Below are 16,933 nucleotides of genomic sequence, written 5' to 3'. Positions count from 1 at the left end.
ACTGTGACCTTTTGGTAGCTCCATACAATTCAAAGGAAAATAATCTCCCTATATATATAAGAAGAATGATATAGAAACCAAATAAATGAATTATTGCATGGGTTACACTGACCTTTTTCTGAATTTATACTCATTTACTGAGGTTTTGGTAGCTGCTGCACAAACAAAAACAAAAAGTGAACCAATAAAAGCTTTTTAGGGGAATAAATCCTGTAAAATTAACATTAAATGTATTTATTTTTTACCGTTTACTGTTTGGGTCCTCATAAAAACAGTGAACTACTACCAGCCAACCAAGCGTTTTAATAAAGTGGGCTAAAAAAAACAAACAAACAAAACACACCCCTTTTATCATGACTTGCACTGCTACTAATCCCAGATATCAGAACCTTAGTAACTTTTACCAAAGGCTTGTTTTTGCATGGTGTAAGTGAAATTTTGTAGCAATGATCTTTTAAATGCCCCTGTGGGCAAGTTGTGCAGGACTTCTTTACAAGCAGAAAAACTATTTTGACCTCTTCAGGAAAGATATACAGGGTGTGCCGACTGGGATGCTGTTAGTGCACAGGAAAGTTGGAAGACTATTATGAATGAGTAACATCAAGCATTAACATGTCTGTGGTGCACATAAATATGAAGGATAACAGCATTTCCCCCAGACATTATTTGTGCTTGCATTGATTCAGCAATCAGCACTGCCAAACTGCAATGAAATGTATCAGTCAGGGAACAAAACTGACTCATGTGCTGCAGTGTAGTGTTTGCTGATGTTTTTCATGGCCACACGCAGGGTTCACATTGTTAAACATCTACAAATCTTTTGATTTATTTAGTGTTGAAGGTGGCAGGGTAGGAACTTTACAGTAACTAGCGTCTTAACATAAAAAAAAAAATGCAATTTACTGTTTGATGGTGATCAGGACTCTTTCTGAGCTTTCATTGATGAGTTTTGTGGCTGGCCTGATGATTGTTGTGAGTCATTACCCTCCTGTCTTCCCTCACACCAAATTCTGTCATCATATTAAAAAAAAAAAAAGATAATAAATGAAGCTGCTACTGTGTCAGCCTTGCAAAAAACATGTGCCTCCCTCAAATTAGAGACAGTAGTTGAAATATGAGCATTAGCGTTATAAGCATTCTTCAGAATGCTGAAACAAAGACTGAAAAACAGCATAAATCACAGGGCTGTTGCAATAATAAGTAATAAACAATAAATGAACACTGAAGGGTATGCCCGCCTTAATAACCTGTGCAATCAATAATGACTCAAGCACAAATGCATAAGCATCAACATATGTTTATATATACATTTATTTATATTTTTATACTATATTTACTTATTAGAAATTGTCTTCTTTTTAATTTTTTGTTCATAGAATTAAAGTTTAAGATAGTTAGGTTGCTTTCTTTGCACTGAATGGGACCATATATAATTTCATTGTATTTTTAATATAATTGCAATAAAGACTTAGATTTTTATGTGAAGACTACCGTTGTTGATCAGTTGCATTAAAAAGATCCAGCACTAGTCATTAACAACACTGCCAGGCCACCAGGTTATGCTTATGTGGTTTATATTTAAAAAAACCATCTCTTCACCTGTTGTTTCCAAGGTATCCTATTTGCTCCTATGACAACTTGTGCAAGGAAACTATGTTTATCTTTGCACTGGCTTTCTGCCTGCAGGAAAACTGAATCATTAGGCCAAAGATTGAAAAAACCAGGACAGATCGATAATAACTTTCATTTTATAAACACTGAAATGAATGTGATGGTCACACACTTTACAAGACAGAAAGATGAGTGTTGTGCATTCAATGCACCCCACTACTATCATCACCTGAGCCAAAAAAATGCATTACTGTCAGTGGAGACAGGTGATGTGTTTAAAACATGAGCCTAAAATCCATTTTCTTTCTTGTTAAGGTTACAAGTCCTGTGAGCTTTTTTAAAGTTATTATCTGACACATAACATAGCTTACTATATAGTTAGTCATATTAACAGACCATACTAGAAATCTGAAATATGTATATTACTTATGGTATATTTACCATAATTTTGCAAATAAATTATGATTAGGTGAACCAGGTAAAGCCTTAATGAATGTTTTTAAAAAGAATATGTGCACACTGAAGGTGTAATCTGGCATGAATGGCAATCCTTAGGCTAGTATGACAACAGACTTTAATTCCATCTGGAATTATGGTGCCAATGGTTTTCACTGGGATGGGCAATTCTGAAGATTTGACAGTGGATGTAGGGAAGCTGTTTCTTGATTCTTCTCTTTCACATTAGAGTGAAGTACGTCTCTGTTTATTCCTCTCATATGTAAATTAGTGTTGACAGGGTGTGGCTGGGTGTGCTGTCTAGCCTTTAGACAAATATACCACACAAACCCACAGGAACAGGGACAGGGACACTGCGTGTGGTGCAGACGTGAAGTGAAAGCCTAAATCTGGAAAGGTGCAAGACACTCATGGGGGGGTATGTTAGTAAGCATGGTACTGCTCCTGTTGGAAAAACTGACTTCAGCAGTGCATACACAATCATAACAACACAAATGCACAGTGGACGATCTAAATACACAAAAAAAAGCATGCACCAAGTAAACAAAGACATACACAAATGAATGAATGTGTTCTATATGGCAGCAATAGAACCAATGAAAAGAGAAAACTTATGAATTCTTCATGTTCCTCAAGCATAGAGCAGAGATGAGAATGAGTGAGTGAGACCTTTTAGCAGCAAAAATCCATAGATGGAGTCGACAGGAGACGGTTTTAAGGGCTGAAATATGCATGAGGTGATGAAAAATGAGCATATTTAAAGCAAGTTGAGCTTTTATCTCGTAGACTATTAATCACTTTCTAATGCAAGGAGCTTGCATGAGCTCAAAACACTCTTTCAGCTCACTTTCTAGAGGCTGCTCATCCAAGCAGGCAGTAGCTGCTGCTTCCCTGTCAGGTCAAAAGCAAAGATGGTGTTGGTGAGGTGAATCAAACAGTGATTTATTATTAATCTGAAGCCATTGTTTTCAGCAACCTTCCTTGATTTAGCAACAGTCACACGTTTTGTTGTGTTCCTACTGCTTCATCGGGATAAAGTTACAGTCAATGAAATTTTAATTCCTTGTGAGTCGCTCTCAGCCTTTAATCCTTGTGAAGATAGAACAGGGCAGCAAAGAAGCATCCCGTTGCACAAGTCTCATTTCCTCTCTTGAGCTTGTTTGATTAATGTGGTTGAATTGAAGGTAGTTTTAAACAGGGAAGCCACGGTGTGGGTAATGATTACAGATAGCAGTGGAACTGCAATATTCTTATGCAAAAATACATAAGATCAACAATAACAATAATTCAATGTCATACACTCAAACACATGGGCTATGCAAGGAAATATTGCCTTTCTGAAAGGTTCATTTTCTTTTTTTTTTTCTCCTTGGTACTTTGTCAGTGAGGATAGATTCAGCTTATCTGATTCTGCTCTTTTCCCCTCTTTCAAATGCTATCAGCCAATTAAGTGGCTGCTGCCTGTTGTCACTCCCATGGTGATGGCAGTAGGACTCATCCACTATGTTGTAGGCTGAGTAGACTGCTATTACCTTACTGCTGCAAAGACATAATGAAACCTGGTAGGCTCATTGTTAATCAAAGCAACCATAGCCCAACTTCAAGCCATAAAAGTACCCAAGTTCATGGGTTATTTTATAAAAGTCTCCCACTGCGCAGAATTGTTTTTGCACCAGGCTGTTAACAGCTTTTTTTCATTTTCTCTAACACTTACTGGTCTTTGTGCAGATGCTTTCTGAACAGACAAAAGACACACAATGATGAGGGTGACACAAAGACTCACTGTCAGAAATTATTGGTAATTTCATAATTACAATTAACAAAATAGCTCCATAGAAATCCGTTGGTACAAAGACTATTTCAATCAACCACATCATTTTGGTGTCAGATATGCATGAATAAAAGGACACAGAATGGTGCCGTTTTTAAAGAACTGATAGCTGGATGATTAGTGCGGGCTAAATAGCAATGAGACAGACAATAACTTTCTGGAGAAACATTGATACCTCTACTGTATGACCTATTGTGCTATCCCAGTAGAAAATACCTTTGAAGTCTACATTATACTGTATATACCATGTCCACAAGTCCACCTAGCTCTGCTCATGTCCAAATGACCTAAATTTAATCATCAGACAACAAGTGTGAGGGTCTGTGCAGGCAGTCTGCCTGTCTGGCTTTTTTGTGACTGCACTGACTTTTCTACAGAGAATTTAAATTATAATGCACAAACTATGCCTGCGCCCCAGGCATTGGAGTTCAAATGGACTTGAAGAAAATATACTAAGAATGGCTGCTCGGCCATCAGATCTTCTGTCTGTGACGGCAACAGAGTATAATCTAAGCTTCTAGCGAATGGAGGTGGTTAATAAGGCTGCTGGGGAATGTCATGGTGTCCGTGACTATGTCACAGGTAGCTAAGGCCTGAACTTTTTTGAAAGCAACAGTCCACCTCTGATGAAACTGGTTGAAAATTTAGTTTCTCAAAAGTTGGTTAAACAACCAAATTAGAGGCTCTAAGCAACAAGGGATGGACATCTGGTCTTTATTCCAAGGTGTCCAAGTGTGAGTTTTTGGGGTATGGCATGTCTTTATGAGCTGCAGAGAAGGTGTTGTAGCTCAATGTGCAGTTCCTACTGTTAGCAAAACAATAAGTCTTTTTTGTGTGTGAACAAAAGGTTTCAATAACTGGCCTATAAAAATCAAAAAACCTACCTTATTTAAATTTGCCCCCTTCAATGTCATGATGGAGGCCAAATTCGGATCTATATAAAGGGATTTGACCCTTCACACTGGTCAAATCCCACTCTGTGATTTTACTGCAATCCTCAAACTTGTGCAGTAACCCAATGTTAACTTTTCTTACAAACTTGCATGAATTTCATGTGGAGGATCATTACTGGTAATGAGAACTGGGTCTCCAGTTACAACTGAGGTTTCAATGGAAGAGTCCACAGTTTCCAAGCCCTGAGGCAGTGCTTCGGGTGAGGACCGAGAGCAGGCAGCGCTCGTTATTTTTGCGACATTCACTGGATTGTGCACCATGAATTAATCTTCCAGGTTGAGACTGTCAACATGGACTTCTCCCTCAAGCGTTATGAGGGTACAGTAGAAACTGACCAGAACACTGGTGCTTGCCAGAGTGTGATAGTGTGCTAGCACAGTATATTCTGAAAGGTTTTCCAGTCACATCAACACAATCTTTGCTTGCCACCTGTTGAGAGGCCCATTCCCAGAACTTTTTGATCACAACTCATAAATTACCTAAAAATGTGTTGTCACACAATTATGCAAAATACTGCTTTCAACACTTTTTTATACATCACTGTTTAGGTCCTTCAGTAATAAAATATTTAAATATTATCCAAGCAATTTTTTTTTTTTTTCACAACATGAATGCCCTAAAGGTGTATGCTGTAAAATTCCCTGTAATGTTTGCTCAGTTTTACTTAGGAAGACAATATCTTAAAAACAGAAATTTAAAAACTTGAAGGGAGGGCTGTGTGGAGGGTATACAGCAGCCAATCAATGGATGGCGGGTGATGGGGGGGCATTCTAAATAATCCTGTGGTTAAGCCGAGAAACAAAAACCTACCAGTTTCCATTCTTTGCTTCCTCCACAAACTGGACGAGGTCACCTGTCTCCAGAGACAGGTCTTGCGGATCACGAGACTCGTATGTTAGCTGTACTCGGAAACGGCTGCTGTCACCCTGCAGAAAGAAATGGTTTTCAAATTCAACATTTAGCCAATCCCAAGACTTTAAGCTACTGCTTAAAGTTGTTCTACTGTACTGTAGTACTGTTCTACTTTAGCCAGTCATTCTGGAAATCCACAAAGCATTACATGAACTGCTGAGTAATAAACAATACCCTACAAAATGAAACAAAGACAGCAGATAAAAGCATTTAAATTTAAATATACCAATGACAAGATATTGGACTTCATTTATTTTGCTATTCTTGTAGTATTAGATAGTATTAAATAAGTTAATGATTATAAGATTTATAGGGTCTTTAGTACATGCACACCACAGGGATTGAATGCCCCAATTCTGTCTTTGTCTTATCTGAGTTGCATCCACATGTGGGATTATTTAGTTGTTATTGTTGCAGATGAACACAATTTAAGTTGTGATTGACTGCATGATGCAAACATACTCTCCACTTTGTCGAGTACATCTGTTTAACTGCTTGTTAACACAGATATGCTCTTGTCTAATATACCAATCACATGGCAGCAACCCAAAACAAGATCAACATGATTGTGATCTGACCATGTGTCAGAATGGGAAAGAAAGGTGATTGAGGTGGCTTTGAATGTGGCATGGTTGTTAACGGGCTGGTCTTAGTATTTCAGAAACTGCTGATCTAGTGGGATTTTAATCACACAACTTTCTGTAGGGTTTACAGAGAATGGTCTAAAAAGAGAGAAATATCCAGCGAGCAGCAGTTCTCTGGGTGAAAATGCCTCGTTAATGTCAGAGGTCAAAGGAGAATGTTCAGACTGCTTTAAGCTGATAAGAAAGCAACAGTGTGTTAGATAACTATTACAACCAAGGTATGAAAAAGAGCTTGTCTGAATACACAACACACTGAACTTCGAAATAGATGAGCTACAGCAACAGAAAACCACTACTGTCAACTAAAGGCAGGAAACTGACACTACAATTTACACAGGCAATTTACAAATGGACAAGAGAAGATTTGAAAAACACCAAATCTGATGAGTCTTGATTTTGTGCTACAGCATTTGGATGGCAGGACCTGAGCGGAAAGATCCATGCTTTAGACATTATGGTTCCACGTATCAACAGTTTAGGCTGGTGGTTGTGGTGTAATGGAATGGGGGCTGATTTCTTGGCACATTTTGGGCCCCATTATTACCTGCTGAGAATCATCATTTAAGTGCAACGGCCCACTTGAGTACTGTTGCTGATCTTGTCCATCCGTTTATGACCACAGTTTACCCATCATCTGATGGCTGTTTCCAGCAGGATAACACACCACGTCATAAAACCTCAGATCATCTCAAAGTGGTTTGTTGAAGCTGAAAATGAGTTCACTGCACTCAAATGGCCTCCACATTTACCAAATCTCAGTCTAGCAGATCACATTTGGGATATGGTGGAACGGGAGATTCACGTCATGGACATGCACCTGACAAATTTGCAGCAACTGTGAAGTTCTGACGGGAAAATGTAGTCCATCCTACATCTAGGTAAGTACCTAATAAAGTGTCCTACAAATGTATGTTCTAAGCTGCTACATTCCCTGCATCACTAACGTGCTCAGTCCTCGTGTCGATAGTGTGCACGTGCGTGTACGTCACACAGATTATAATGGATGTGGAAATGCTGCCATATTCGGCAGACATGTGCAGTTAAAATCCTACCCCTTTTTCATCTTCCCCTCATTTCCTAAATGTCAAGTGGTCAGTGCCTGCTGCTAACAAGAAGGGAGAACAAGGGAAATAATTAAGCTGTGGAGGGGTCCTCCTTTAGGGGGATTGAAATGGGATTTAGTGAAAAAGAAGGGAAAATGAAGAATGGGTGAAGAGGCAATGAGAGATGAGTGTGTAGCAGTTGAGGGATGGTTAGTGATCATAAAATGTCATGATTTATCTGACAGCTGACATGACTCAGCTGGAGTCGAATGAGTGCAGAGTTACGTTCCTCACTCGGGCAAAAGTTTAATAATGCTAATTGTTGCTGAAATTGTCACACCTGGTTTCAATTCTGGACAAAATCATTTGCAACCTTACGTTATACTAAGTTTCAGTCTTAAATAAAGTTTCAAAATGATCCAGTGATGTAGCAAATCATATCTGGGCTTAACATCTTTACATTTTTTAGCTGATGTGGGCTGCAGACTTAAACGTTGCCTACATTTTTATTGTTGCCTTCCTCGTCTGAAGAGTTGGAGGATTCCTCTGCGCTGGAGGGAATCGTCTCGAAGTCCTCTGTGTCCATGGAAAGAAGACGCCGCTGGGCCCAGCCTGAGGGGAATCAATACACATGATTAACCATTAAAAATGTACTCATAAACAAGGGGGGACATTAATATGCATCTTGGCAGGTGATGACGCTTCAGGAAAGTAATGTTGCTGTGCAGTCAAATAATTGGTTACATCATCGTGAAAGCTTGATGATTCTGTTTCCAAGAATTAAACCTCAAGCCAAATTTCTCACATTCAGAATGACTTCAATCCCCGTACGAGTCGCAGCCTGCACAAGGGGGACTGTCACTACCCATACTTCTCACGCTAATAATGACTCTAGCTTATGACTGAAGCAGCACACACAGCGCATGCATATATTAAAATAAGTTGATATTTATGGTATCAGCATAACAAGATTACACTGCTTATCCAGACATCACTCTTGCCTCAGGGAAGAATTGAACTCAACCTTTTTGAGTACTGGTGCAGTTTACTGATCTATCAGCACACTGTTGAACTGCAGTTCAGAACAGAAGTTTTCACTGACAACGCGTGAAATATTTGAACATTTTTGCCCACAATGGCAGAAAAAGGAAACACAAGAAAAAACAAACAACAACAAAAACACAGTGCTTATCCCAGCATCAGTTTAAGACAGTTTTATCAAAACTGCACAGTTTGGTACAAACACTCTCACACGCCTGGGTTTTGAACACAGGGTTTTGAATTCAAAAACTGCTTCAGGAGTTATAATAGTGCAAGAAGCCGTGAAAGCTTGCCAACTGTAAAGCATAATTCTTCAGCTTTACAATTTGTTGAAGTAAAGTGGTTTGTAAGAATAAAGCTCTTAAGATGCGATTTTGGTTGTTACATCACCGCAGATCTATTGTGGGTCGCCGCTGGTGTCTGGTGTTGCTCTCTCTCTCCCTCCTGTTTCAGGTACTGCATTTGCTCCTGTGGAGCCAGTGTCCTGTACACAGCTGAGTGCACTCAGCAATCAGCCACGGGGGTGTTTAGACCGGGGGAGAAGAGACAGCCAGGCCAAAGAGCCTTTTGCTTTGACAGCAATTGAGCAGTGTGGTTCTGAAAGCGCTCGCTTACTCCTTTCGGTGAAGTTTTTTTTTTTATCAGCTTTTTATCAACTTTTTCATCCCTTTTCTTTAATCAGGTTAAGTTTGATTGCAGTTTTCTTTTTGTTCTTGGTAAAAAATACTGCCGCAGCTTTTTACTAATTCTTGATCTATTTAAAATAAAATAAAAATATAAAACCTTTGGAATTATATATTAAATTTATGCTTCTATAACAAAAACTTTAAGGGGGATTTGAATGTTTCAAGTCTTTCACCACCAGCACCAAGTATTTACATTCGACCTCTCAGCTAACACCATCACAACACCAAACCCCACCCAAGGCAATAGTGATAATCAGACCTAACTTTGATAACAGTGTCTGTTTTCTCCATGGTTTAGGTGGAGTAAGCAGCTTCTTCCACTGAACTAACAAGCACATCTACTTTCTGTCTCCAGCTTAGGGTTGCTGAGGTTTGAAATTTATATCAAGAAAGGGCTGCTTTAAAACCAACTTTCTTATTTGTAAATTCAATTCAATTTTATTCATATCGCGCCAAATCACAACAGCTTGATGAATTCTGACAGAATGCTGAGTTCAGCGAGTCCCCAAAATTCAAAAAGGAAAAAACAAACAAAAAAACACAAAAAGGAACGCACAAAAAACAAAATGAAATGAAAACAAAAGTATCCATTCATATTCACAGTGATTATGGGAAACTTCATTTCTCCTTATGGCAAATTAGGCTAAATGATGTAGCTACGTCGTCCAGTCAGTCTTTCTTCATAGCTGTATAACTTATGGACAAAAAGCCAGAGTCAGCATATGTGAAAAGCTCTCTTTTCCTCCTTTCTTTCTTTTTATTTAATCTCTGAAGGCACAAAATAGGCATCAAAATCTGGTCACAAGCCTCTTTTCTTCTCATTTTTATATGGTCTACAATAATTCTGCATAATTTTGAGCAGTTTAAAATTCTTTTGTGATCTATAACAACCACTTGTTTGTTACACTCATATCAAATATTCAGTATGTTTTCAAGTCTGTGGTTTTCCATTATCTTATCAGTACTGGTTTAGTATCTGGCTTCAACATCAGATCCCATCTATATATCATCATTCAACAATTATTTTTAGCCTTGGAGCCGATGTGGTCACATGCACAGATTTTCTGTCTGAAAGCCTTCAAAGTTAAAATTTGAAGGTTAACTGTGATTTAATAATATGTCTTTGGCACATGTTTTCTTATCTCCCTCTAAATGGGTCTCCATTCCTGCTTAGGAAACAGCAATAGGTGCTGTTATCATGTTGTTTTTGATTATTTAGAGGTTTATGTTTAAGAGAAGCTGAAGAGGAGATTATACAAGGCAGAGCATGTGCATGAAATTAATCATGTTAAATTATTAACATGGTAAAAATGTTCTTCTGATGGGTTTATGAAAGGTTTTTACCACTTCCCTCAAACCAGTTGACATTTGAATTTTCTTTCTTTCTTAAATTTGTTTGAGCTTTATTTAACAAGGGAGTAGATTAAACAATCTCAAAGAAAGCACATCATTACAAGGTTATTCTAACTTAAATGTTTACATGCATTTCAAGTGTTGTTATTGTTTTTGAGATTTTAAACAAATTATATTCAGAATAACAGGCTCCCCAACCTTAATCGATTAGCTTTTGTTACCGAATTCTTCTGCATGTAAAAGTTTTACGGGTCACTATAATGACACATCTTGTCGTTTTTATAAAGGCGCGAGGACTCCTTGACCGAATGGATGCTTGGACTGGTCAGTAGTTTGAAGCCGTTTGACAGACATAGCCTCTGTTTATGTTTTTAAAGAAGAAGAAAAGTCAATGTGATGCAAAAGGAGGACAACTAAAAAAAACCCCAAAACAAAATACAAAATATACTTTCACATAAAACTGAAATCAGTTCCACAGGATGATAGTCTCTCGAGTGACTGGAGGAGATGAATCCTCCCCTGCAGTTACCTGGTTGGGAAGTGGATCTAGGGACGGCTGAGGTGCCACCAGGACCAGCAGAAGTGCTGCTAGTCATACTCTGACGTTTCCTGACTGCTGCCATAGCGCCGCGCAATGTATCTGGAGGGAAGCCAACTGCTTTAAACCAATTTTTTCATCAAAACCGTTAAACTGCACCACAAAAACCCAAAACCTGCATTTAAAAAGCACAATTTCTAAAAGTTGCACCATTAAATCCAGTCAGTGTGCTGTCTAATAAGAAAACCATGCAACTGTACCCATGCAGAAATCAATGAGAGAAAAAAATAAACAAGCAACAGAAAACACCAAACACCTACCAGGGAAAATCTGTGATCAAAACACACAAAAGCTACACACACACACACACACACACCAAAAAATGATACCAATTTCATTTGATGCTCATGCACTGAGAAACAGAACGTCACAAACCACCTACAAGTCACCAAAGCACGCACAAAATGGAACTACAAAAGGTGAAACACATCATCCAGAAATAAAGAAGCACAGTCGATCAAGAAATAACATCTTTCTCCTTGTACCTTCATAACCAAATGGAGTGGGATCACTCTTTATTTCATGCCTTTTGCTCTTTATGCTAGCAGAGAGGGGACCTGGGCAGAGGAAATAACATGCAACAAGAGAATTAATGAGAAACCAGCATATTAGAAAGACGGTTGCATTATCCCAAATCACCTTTCATCAACCTTTTAAAGCCCCTTTTAGACATTAGAAAGCTGTAATATTATTTTCTGTTAAAAAGCATTCTGTCATTTAGACATAGGCCTTAAGTGGGCTGAATCATCTTAAGACCATTATGACTTTATTTTTAAAAAAGAAAAGAGTCATATTTTCCATGCAGTAATAGGCACCTGGATACAGAGTTTCTAAAGATGAGAGCAATTAGTTGATAAAAAAAATCTTTTCCAGCTATTTTTAAAAATTTCTTTTTGCTGGAGAATGAATGAAATGGATGCTTTTCTTCAGGGTTTTATTAATGACCATCAGCATAATTAGACAGAATATAGAACTGATGCTGCAGCTGCTTCATATAGCCTGAGAATGCAGGCTACATGGTTAGCTTCTGACTCTTATGTAATCTCTCATATGTTGTAACTAAAGTATTTGATGAATCTTTACTGCTGGCAAACATTATTTTTATGTTTGAATTGTTTTTTTCATCTTTTGTGAGAAATATTTGACCTTTGACCACAAAACATCTATAATTATCGATTAATTGAAAAACAAATCTGCACATACAAAATCAAACTGAAAATGTGTTTTGATTGACGTACTATAAAGCCCCAGATGTAACATTATAATGTGCCTGGTATCATATTTGATACATGAGTTTCTGCAACCATAATGTATGCAGATGGTCTTCTACCCACTGGTGATAATTTGTGCACTGCAGGGAGTAAGCTGGCTTTGAATCCCCCTGACGTGTATACCTGTCCCTAGTTTTTACCAGTAGTAGACACAATCAATCATACAATACAGACTTTACGTCACTTGGACTTAATGATTAAAAGTTCTACAACTTTTTTAGATAAAAACTCTATCAAGTAGTTACTGATACAGTACTGTGCAAGAACTCTCTCTCTCTGAAGTCTCTTAGGCAAGCTTTCTTGTCCTGTTGACTATGTTTTGTTCCACTCTCTCTCAGTATGATCCAACAATTGTTTTTCCAGTTTGTACAGCGCTTTGGTCAACTGTTGTTTTTAAATGTGCTTATAAATAAACTGACTTGACTTGAATGACAACATTGCTTCAACAATGTTGAGGTAGAGTTCTGGGGAGTCATAGGCCATGACTGATCGTGTTCTACTGCATGTTCCAGATATACTTCTACTACATTGTCAGTGTGTTAGGGATCATTGTGATGCTGAAAAATTAATCGCACCACTTCCAGGCGGTTACACAGTGGATCAAAATCTGACAGTACTTTTACACATTCATAATTTAATTAATTTTGAGAAGATCCCCAAGACCAGTGGCTGAAATGTAGCTCCGAACCACGTCTCTTCTGATCTTTGATAAACATATCGACAGCTTTTATTTAAAAATTGAATGAATCCCTCCATCAGACCTTTTACCTCTGATTTTAAGTTAAATTTTTGTAACATTTTGGCATACTTCTGCCTTTTTTCTCTGTCTCCCTTCCCAAAAAATGGCTTCTTCATGTCCACCCTTCTACTGAGACTATTTCTATTGAAAATTCTTTGAACATTATCAGACAGACGTATCAACTGAATGGCCAGATGTTCTTTCTTAATGACATGACTTAAATACCTTATTAGGCCTTTCACTTTATCTTCTCTACTTGTCTGGTTTCTTCAAGTGTTTTGAGGACTCACTGCACAGGAAGCCTACATACGCCACATTTTTGGCTAATATCTCTTTGGGAATCATGCTGTTGAAATACTATTTCATGCCTGTCACACTGTGTTATCTTTTGCATTTTTCATAGATTCAAATTAAGAAATGGGAACAAATGATGTGTTTTTGTGAAAGGCTGCTTGTGAGAAAATGCCCAAAGATACAATTTAAAGTTGCTTCTGTGCTAAGTTGTGTGTTATCTGTAGACACAACGCTGGCTCATCCCTTCAACTGGGTGTCTTTTTTTATTCTTGAATGATTCATATGTCAGTGTTAAGCAGCTTAAAAAACCCCCAAAATATTCCTCTGACACCAGTCAGGGACAGGGAGTGGACTGAAAATGACTGAAAAAGCATCCAAAGAAACTCTGAGGGACCTTAAGAAGGGCCGAAGAATTATTACAAGACCACTTTTAAAAAATATAAATAAAACCTGGCTCCTTAGAAGCAAAACATAAAGACATGATGTTGAAACACAGCATGGTAATACTAACATCTGAGTAAAAACACTGCCTCAAAACCAGATTTATTTATTTATTTATTTATATATTTATGTTTTGCTTCCAAATCAGATATTTATCACACTAGAAAAAAGCATAAGTGTTACTAACTACATTAATGATAGCACTGGTCTGTCCAGTGAAGACATAACAGCGCAGAGTCGTAAAAATAACGTCTCTAAATTGAATTCAGTCTTCATTCATTTTCATTTTTGCACCTGTTCTCCTACTTGCATTTCATGGAACTCACACGTTTATCTTATGAAAATGTTTTAGTTGCTATGAGGGAGTGATGAACAAAACACAGCCCATATGTTCAATTACTCATAATTCACATTTCCCAGTTTTAAATATAAAGCTGCATGCAATTGGAATTACATGGCAGTGCTACAGATTTTCACATCTGTTTCAACAATATCAAGCAACATAGAGTAATATTGTCCCTTGCTTAGCACACAGTGTGGATTAGAATTAAAAATACAGGCCAAAAAGCAACAGCCACGCTCAGACCTCCGCTGAGTACTGTGGCCTGCAGTGCTCTGATCGGTCAGTCTCAGCTGCATGAGGGATAATAAAAGAAATGCAATAAAAAGAGGACCGTGAGACTGAATGGAAATAGTTTTTTTTTAAAGTTCAATTTGAATTCTTTTCCTGCCTCTGCCTCCTTGAAAATCAGTGTCTCATCTGTATTCGTAAGAGAAATTGCACTTCTATTGCCACTTTTAATGTCACCCTGCGTTCCAAATGTCACCTTATCAAAATTCTTATTTCATTACAGTTGCTTAAAAAAAGTATCTGTACTGAATGCCTGCCCACCTCTTGTCCATCTCTTCTTTTTCTCATTGTGCTTTTAGCAATTCTCTATCAGGCACACGCTGCAAATCTCAAGAGAGGAGAACATGGTGAAGTTGCTGACCAGCTAATTTGCTATTTAGCCAGCAAACTGATACTAGAAGTGCACTGGTCTCCCAGGGGATGTGCATATGGAAGCTAATTTGGCAAGCTAATGCGCATAATGTATCCACGCTTGTGGCTAACAGAGAAACATGAGCAAGAAATCTAAAGTGAGTTGTAGATTCAAGTCTGTATGTTGCTGTGAGTCAGAATCACTGTAAGCTTACAGGGGTGATACATATACACTTACAAACTCATATGTTGCTCATAATCTTTGATTATGAATAAAAATGATTTACTGTTAGCAAAGGCACACAAAGAAACTCTGTTTAGCACTCTGTAAATCCCACAAAAGACTGGATGTTTCTCTCAGATATAATGAGAGGTAAGCTCTATCCCACCTTTCTCCATAGGTGTCATTATGGATTAATGTTTAAAACACATCTTTAATTATATTTCCTATTTTAACTGAGTAAATGAAACCCAAAAATAAATTGGCAGGTGAGTGACAATGCACTATAACCTAGTCACTGGTTTGAAATACAATGAAAAACATTCAAAAAACCTTGATACGAAACAAATTTCTCCCCCTTCGATTCACTTGAATTCTCATACAGAAAAGTGGACCCTGGCTCTTTCTTACAATTCCTCTTGGGCAGCTCTTGGCAAGAGGGGTGAAAAACCACTGACTTTTATCAGGAAGAAAACCTCCATCAGAGTCACACTCAGACAGGGTGCCCATCTGCCTCGACTGGTTGGAGGGAAAGAAGCGTGGAGAGAAAATCTCTGCTGAAATCTGTGAAAACATTCAGTTCTCCAAACCTCTCCCTGCATCTGTATTTTGGAGAATAGGTTTTGTATGGTGGACCAAAAAAAATCAAATCAAATCAAAATCTGGCCATAAAGAAAACAAACAACCGCAATTGTAACGATATTAAAAATGCAAAATGTTCAATTCTTCCGTTTAGATCCAGCCCACATAATATGTAATTTCTTTTCATTTTAAAATATGTACAATATAGCAATCCATCCTTTTTGTTTAACACTTCACAACTACTCACTGTAATAATTAGAATTCAACCTGTTGAGATGCACATCAGTGACAATGCAGCCAATGTGATCAAAATAAGAAAAGGCTGTAAAGAGCAAGAAGAAACTACGAAGGCTGGTACCTTTTGTGCGCCGTGTAGCGAAGGAGGAGGAGGAAGAGGAAGCAAGAGAAGAAGTGAGAGAGAAGCGGCGGGGGACCTCAGCCTCTTTAGCAGCAGGTTCTAAAGCCGGAAAGGGTCAGGAGGAAAAGAAGAAAGGAAAAAGCACGGGGAGAGACAAGGACAGAAGGAAAGGACAGAGAGAAAGCTTTAGTAAAGGGATTTAAAAAGAGGCAAAATGACAAGGAATAAGAGGATGGGCATTAAATAGAATGCAAATCAAAGACAAAGAGAAAGCAGCCTTCACGGTCTTTCTTAGCACTGCCATCTTAATAACTAATTATCTATACATTCTCTAGGAAAGACTATAAAATGCAACTGAGAAAGAAAGAAAAACAATTGTTTTGAGAGTTTACTAAGATTTTACTTTCAGAATCTAAGTTTAGACATGCCAATAAAAATAAAATTGGACTAATACAAAAGTCTAAAGTACAAGGATTCCCTGTTAGTCATCACTAATGAAATAAATATGACTTTTTGTTTTGTTTTGTTTTACCTGATGCAACATCACTGCAACACAACAGTTTCAGCTTTCACTAATTTTAAAGAAAGGTTTCTATCATTCGACGTGTCTGCCGTCTAGTGACTTAAACGTGACTGGAGATGACTGTCTTTCAAAACTGCTCTCTCATTCCTCCAACTGTGTCATCAGCGTACCCGTGTGGTCGGACCGCTGCGAAACAGAAACAAGTCTCGTCTTCCTTCAGATATGTTTAAACATATTAAAATGTCAAGAGGGCTTTGGTACTGTGAGGTGAAATGCCGTGCAGTGCTTCACCATATATTTCTGCCCAGCTACTCTTTGTCTTCATCTGTCCATCACCTGCTGTCAAATCCTGCCTCTTCGACAGAACTCCATCCCATTCTTTTCTAAATCATAG

General features: G+C 38.0%; 1 protein-coding gene across 10 annotated transcripts in view; it reads right to left on the bottom strand.

Annotated features, from left to right (window-relative positions):
• Positions 1–16,933, bottom strand: part of mcf2l2 (MCF.2 cell line derived transforming sequence-like 2) — a 96,423-nt gene that overhangs the window by 3,881 nt on the left and 75,609 nt on the right. For 6 of the 10 annotated variants that reach the window (XM_025902842.1, XM_025902843.1, XM_019351864.2 and 3 more), the window contains 5 exons: positions 16,017–16,115; positions 11,615–11,686; positions 11,061–11,171; positions 7,954–8,063; positions 5,663–5,778 (listed from right to left, as the gene is read on the bottom strand). In XM_025902842.1, coding sequence (XP_025758627.1) covers positions 5,663–5,778; positions 7,954–8,063; positions 11,061–11,171; positions 11,615–11,686; positions 16,017–16,115 — 508 coding nt within the window. Of the gene's footprint in view, positions 1–903; positions 1,011–2,637; positions 2,789–5,662; positions 5,779–7,953; positions 8,064–11,060; positions 11,172–11,614; positions 11,687–16,016; positions 16,116–16,933 lie in introns of those variants that run through there. The other 4 variants (XR_003216320.1, XM_025902847.1, XM_025902846.1 and 1 more) reach the window with 4 other exon arrangements.

This window comes from Oreochromis niloticus, linkage group LG23 (assembly GCF_001858045.2).
Source record: "Oreochromis niloticus isolate F11D_XX linkage group LG23, O_niloticus_UMD_NMBU, whole genome shotgun sequence".
Lineage (NCBI taxonomy): Eukaryota > Metazoa > Chordata > Actinopteri > Cichliformes > Cichlidae > Oreochromis > Oreochromis niloticus.
This window is presented reverse-complemented; position numbering and strand designations above follow the sequence as displayed.